Genomic DNA, 6000 nt, shown 5'->3' with positions numbered 1-6000 from the left:
GCTCCCGGCTTTCCCACTTCGGTGCCCCCAGCCCACACCTGCAGCTTGACCATGGTTTTTGGGGCCTCCCAGGGCTTCCCCTGCTGGCAAAGCCATCCTGATACACCCACCCCAGGGCAGGGACACCCAGAAGCTGGAAGGTCAGAGAGCTCCTCCTTGCCCCCCAACACCAGTAAGCCCTGCCCCACCCTCCAAGCCCTTGGGGAGAGCCCCATTACAAGTGACTATACGTGAATCTCAAGGCAGAATATTATACAAAATTAGTAGTTTCTTTCTTCCTTTAGTATTACAATTCCAAAGTGTAACGTGAAGGTCAGCACAGGCGCTGCTGTGATATAAAAGGATAGAGTCACTGGGCGCCCCCTGGCGTCCTGCAGTTGCCCAGCAGCGGTGGACGCTCAGGGGCGCACACTGGGTTTCTGTACGGCCTCCCACCTGCAAGCATTTCCCTGGGCAGGCCCAGCTGCCCAGAAGCCCGGGAACACACAGGAAGATGACATTACAGGATGGCGGGGGGGATCTGTGCAACACAAGCACGTGGCCAGAAAACTCAACCGACGATCTATCTGTCTAGCACGCTCGCCACATCAACACACTGCAGTTGAAGCCAGAACCGCCTCCAGCCAGCAGCAGTCTTGGCTGCTACCATACAGCGGTCAGCACGGTGACAGGCAGCGCCGGAGGCTACCTGGGTGAGAAGTGGCCCGCACATCACATCGGTGAGTCAGTGAGAGTCAGGGCCGGAGGGAAGAGCAACTCGGAGGCTCAGACTGGCGCAGATATACACCAGGGAGTCACACACACAACATAAGAACTTGTTATATAAAATAGATATGTGGAATGTGGAGACACCTTGAGAAAATAGCCTAAAAATATATAAACTGTAGGGAAAATATACAAAAGTATTAACAGAGAGGTTCAACCCATAAAAAAACCCATCCATTTAAAAACTGGCAATTCCCAGCAGGTGGGGAGGGAGGCCCCAGTCCTGGCATGTGCATTTGGACAGGTGGTGGAGACCGCCCTTCGGGCTTCACAGCCAGCAAGGTCCCCCTTGCAGGGACCATGGGCTGGGTGCTGGGGCAAAGGTTTGGAGGAGGAACAGCAGCATGCGGAAGCCCCTGCCAGAATGGCCCCCTGCTGTGGCAGCCAGTGGAGGCCAGGGACCTCTGGCCCCGGAGGGGACACAGCATCTCTTTTCTCAATGACATGAGGGAGGGGAAATATTAGCTCGAAAGAGTGGGGCCCACAGTTCTGGAAGGAGGAGTTAGTTCATCCTGTTCCCAAACTGGCATCAGACGGAGCCGCCCTCTCTCACCTTCTGGACACACAGAACTTCATTCCAGGGAGGAGAACCTCCAGGAAAGCGTCCCCAGTCCCTTTCCTCCAGGACATCTCCTGCTCTCGCACACGCACTGCCTGGCAGTGCTGTCAACAGCCTGGAAACACTAACATTGCACCTTGGGCTACAGCTACAACAGGCCTCCGGTCAGGCATGTCTCTCAGAGCAAAGCAGACAACACAAGCCTGTCCCTAAGGCAGCATCTTAGCCCCAGGACACAGCCGTGTGCGCTGGCATGTTCCAGGGGCCATCGGCTTGGAAAGTAAAACCTGAGGGCAGCTGGAGCTGGCTTACAGGCTCTGCCCCATTCCTGCTGCACCTCCTGAGCAGCCGCCCCCAGGCTGACAATTCCTGCTGCTCCTCCTGAGCAGCCGCCCCCCCAGGCTGACAATTCCCGCTGCTCCTCCTGAGCAGCCGCCCCCAGGCTGACAGTTGCCACTGCACGATGGGCCAGGGGGCGGGGTTCCAACACTCAATTGGAGCAGATGCAAGGCCCAGCTCACAGGACATACTCCTTCAGGAATCCGCTGTTCTCAAAGACAAAGACAATGACAAAACCCATTTCTGATGCCTGAAACAGGCAAAGGCTTTTGGCTAAACATGGAAGTCAGCCCCTCTACACAGAGAACAATTCCACTAAAGACATGGAGCCGAGGTTCTGTCTAGCATGCGGAAACGCCACCTTCGTGCAGCCGTGCTAGAGTCAACAGCAGAAAGTAACAGGAAAAAGGTGCTCCCTAAAACTGCCCTGCTTCGATTCCTAGTCCCACTGCATTCTGCCAACCAAGGGTGATTTCGGTTTTTTTCAGGTAATGTGAAACATTCCACGGAGATCGCTTCTCTCGTATTTTAATAAGACTGTGCCGGAAAACACCCTGTCACATCTGCGTATCAGGGATGGTCTAGAGGGACTGAACAGAAGTAAGCTCCTTGCTCAAAACCTTCTCCAGCCTTCAGAAAGGCAGTCCTCCGAGTTCCCAGAAACTGCCAGAGGCAACAGTGACCCTGCATCCTTGCAGAGAACAAGATGCCTCTAGGCAATGGTGGGGAGGGCCCACATCTGGGAGAGCTCCCCAAGCCTGGGCCCCAAGCGCAGGAGTTTCCCAGCCCCAGCGCTGGCAGCTGGCCTCCTGCAGAACCCAGTCAGGAGGAGCAGACACGGAAGCACTGGCCATCCCCAAGGAGGCCAAGCTTTTCAGCTGTCCAAGAGCGTTCATACTGCAGCTGCACCACTGCCCTGCAAAGCACCCTCAAAAAGATTCATCCTTCCCCTCAACCAAGGCCAGCCCAGGGAGCCCAGGGGTGGGCCTGCTTTGCAATGTGATGGTCCACCATTTACCTGGAATTGCACCTCACCATACCTGGTGAATGTGAGTCAAGAGGGCATTCCACAGAACCTCACAGAGCCATGCCAGACACAGCAAGCTGGGGACAGAGCAGCCCAGCAATGTACAAACCCAGGCTGGCCGTGAGAAGTGAGGTGGGTGTCTGGATAGCCAGGGCAAAGGCTATTCTAGAAATGGGGCATGGCTGGCAGCTTAAAGCCACCGGCAGAAGGTTCACGGGCTTTCTACAGTGGCCGTTTCTGAACAAGGGATGTGCCTGCTTTTCTACGACAGTTCATTTTCATACCAAACCTTATGCCTGAGGCAGCCACCCTCTGGCCTACAGGTGCCTGAAGCACAGTGGGCATCCTTCACAGCACTGCCATTCAAAACCACACACAACTGCCCACTGTGTGCAGGAGAGAGAACAAGGGGAGATGCCCAGCAAAGCAAGGTTTCAGAGGGTCAGGGCACTGCCAGGCTGACAGAGGCTCTTGCACACAGCACTGGTAAGCCCGACGTCCCGCCAGTAATCAGGCAGAAACATGACTGGGATACATGTAACCAGAAGCCGTGGCGTGGAGATGGCTGTAAACAGATCGGACCTCCCAGCCCTGCCCCCATGCAGTGGGAGGTGAGGAAGTGCAGTCTGGCTTTGGACATCTGCCCAGCAGATCCCAGAGGCCACACACATTACATTCTGGCTTTTAAGCGTGTTTTCGCCCTTTGGGCATACTTTGGTTTGAAGGCAGGAAGAACAGCGTCCAGGGACCCACTCAGGTGGAGAAGGTCAGGTATCTTCCTCCTCATCGCTGACCAGCTCACCCTTGTCAGGGCTGGTGTCCCGCTCACGCAGGAAGTCCTCGCGGATGGCCTCCAGCTCGGTCAGCTCCAGCCGGACCTTCTCCAAGTGGTAGGCACGTCGGTTCCGGATCTGGCGTAGGGGGAAGGGGTTCAGGTCCCCAAAGGAGATACCGATCAGCTTCCTGGCAGGGCACAGGACAGAAACAAGAGAATCAGTGGTGCCAGAGTGAGCGCTCACACACAGCCCTCACGGGCAGAGCCAGGCGGCCTGGGGTGGGGTGGAAAGAGCGCTGGCCATGCTGGGGGCTTGACGTAGGGGACTAGGCCCACCTTCTGCAGAGAGGCAACAAGGCACAGTGACCCTGCCAGGGCCCGCTCAGAACGACAGCCTGGACTCCAGCTCTGCCACGTGCTTGCTGTGTGACTAAAGTCGCCCCCTTTTCTGGCCTCAGATTCCTCATCTGCACACTGGGGATAACAGTAGTGCCACTCCCAGGGGTGGGATTACTAGAGTGCCCACATACAAGCACTGAGAAGAGCACCCGGCCTTGCATGGTGACAGCGGATGCAGGTGTGTCTGCATCCTCGGGCAGACACAAGGCCTGGCACCGGGCATGAGTCCAGGCGTCTCTGTCCCAGGACTGAGTGACTGGGCATGAACACAGGCCCAGCAGTCCTGGCGACGACTGTCAGACCCAGTCAGCAATGTGACAAGTGTCCAGATGCAGTCCACAGAGAAATGTGCAGCACGTGGGTTTCACATTCTCCCCAGGTCAAGGCACCGATCCACAATCAAAACTTTAAGGTTGTGATCACTGGCTCCTACGCACTGGTCAGTGGCTTAGTAAAACAAAACCAAAAGCCGTCCTGAGGCCAGGCTGTGGATTTGTAGCACTAATGGGTCAGCCACGCTGGTCTCCGTGGGTCACAAGAAAAGCTGGATCCTCCAACACTGGGGCTGCCTTCTTCCCCTCTCTGGATTCTGCCAGGCCCCAGACGCTTTGCATCCAGCAACAGGGGTTGACTCGCTTTCCTGTCAACCAAAGGCCCAACAGACTCACCAGCCCCAGGAAAAGCTGTGATGAAACAGAAATGTCCCAAAGGACTTCCTCCCTGTCCCCATCACAGCAGGCCATTTGCTCCCGCTGCTGTTGGCTGCCTGGGCTCCTTTACACAAGCTCGTAGCCTTTTATGTTTTAAAACACATGCTTAACTCTCAGCCAGAGGCTTCTCCCGCAGGGAGGTCAAAGGTCAGAAAGGCCAGCTTTATTTAAATTCCGAATTCCCCAGCATGTGTTCTAGAACACGGGAGCACCAGAGAACAGGGGAGGCCTGAGCACAGGGGTCCCTGCGTGGGGAGTTCCCAGGTTCCACCTCCTGCCTGGCTCTGAGGACCAGGCTGCCAGCCCCACCAGACAGAAGGCGGCTCCATGTGAACGGGGTGCAGGGCCCCCGCCACCAGCCCGTTCTCCCCCACAGCTGTCAGCCCACAGCCCTCACAAACCCCAAACCTACAGCATTCAGCCCTCCTGTGCTGCAGAACGCGAACCCCAAGTATAATTCCTCATTTGCTCCTCAGCTGACAGAGGCCCCTCGCCCCAGGCTGGCACCCGGGAAACCAGACCCCGCCTCTGCCTCAGGCCTGGAAGATTCTGCTGGAGGATGAGAAGGTGCCCCATGGTCAGCTAAATTTAGGAGATGATGTCCAGCACCTTAAAAGGTTCCCAGAAGTCCTGCTGCAGAGCCCAGTTCAATCCTGTTAGCCCCTGTCTCTTGAATGCAGTTCACTACACAACTCCCTCCCTCTGTGCAGCAGGACTGGCCTCCTTGCAAATACTAGCCTGGGGAGCTGATTAAAACACTGAGGCTCCAGCCCAGAGACGGGTCCAGGGCTCCTGCAGTCTCGATAACATCGGGGAGCCTGCCGCCATGGCCTGGCACTCCTTAAAGCACCTGTTAGTCTAGCAACCCTGCCTTCTAAAGCAAGCTGCACGGGACATGGTACCACGAGCTGGTCACAAGGCGGCGCTGCAGGACCACACAAGGCCCAGCAGTGTGGGAGGGGCCCGGTCAGCCTGCTGTGCTGGGAACAGTTGGGGCGCTCGCCAGAGCCCCCACCCACCCGCCTCCACACCTCCTGGCAGAGCCTGTGACCCAGCACAGAACTGTGGGCAGCGGTGCTCTGAACACAGCCCTAGCTGTTGGCATGGGCAAGCTCACTCTGTCACTCTCAGCAATCTTGACCCAAAGTGAGATGAACAGAAACTCTCCAGGCTCACCCCAAAACTCAGAATCAAACTTTCCCTAGCAAATATGATTCCGATAACCTTTCTCATTTGCCAGAAATCAGGGTACTGTTGTTGGTACTATTAGTAAGCCTGAAACTATTACAAACCCACTCCCCAATAAAAGATCCTAAAAATTGTGACAACCTCCAAGAAGCCTGGCATGGCCCCAGCCAGCCCCCTCAGCTCCCAGTGTCCATCTCAGCTGTCAGGGCCAGAGCAGCCAACAGCTGTGGTCCAGGGG

General features: G+C 56.4%; 1 protein-coding gene across 2 annotated transcripts in view; it reads right to left on the bottom strand.

The window, feature by feature from the left end:
- Positions 1–245: 245 nt before the first annotated feature.
- TBC1D2B (TBC1 domain family member 2B) overlaps positions 246–6000 on the bottom strand; it is a 79257-nt gene continuing 73502 nt past the window's right edge. Inside the window, exons 13-14 of one of the 2 annotated variants that reach the window (XM_037735169.1) lie at positions 3493–3653; positions 246–328 (exon numbers count right to left, since the gene is read on the bottom strand). In XM_037735169.1, the coding sequence (XP_037591097.1) occupies positions 261–328; positions 3493–3653 (229 nt within the window). In that variant the 3' untranslated portion in view covers positions 246–260. Of the gene's footprint in view, positions 329–2141; positions 3654–6000 lie in introns of those variants that run through there. The other variant, XM_017519333.2, reaches the window with a different exon arrangement.

The sequence above is a fragment of the Cebus imitator genome, unplaced genomic scaffold, assembly GCF_001604975.1.
Source record: "Cebus imitator isolate Cc_AM_T3 unplaced genomic scaffold, Cebus_imitator-1.0 Scaffold737, whole genome shotgun sequence".
Classification (NCBI taxonomy): Eukaryota; Metazoa; Chordata; class Mammalia; order Primates; family Cebidae; genus Cebus; species Cebus imitator.
The sequence above is the reverse complement of the archived record's forward strand: the minus strand, read 5'-3'. Positions and strand labels throughout refer to the sequence as shown.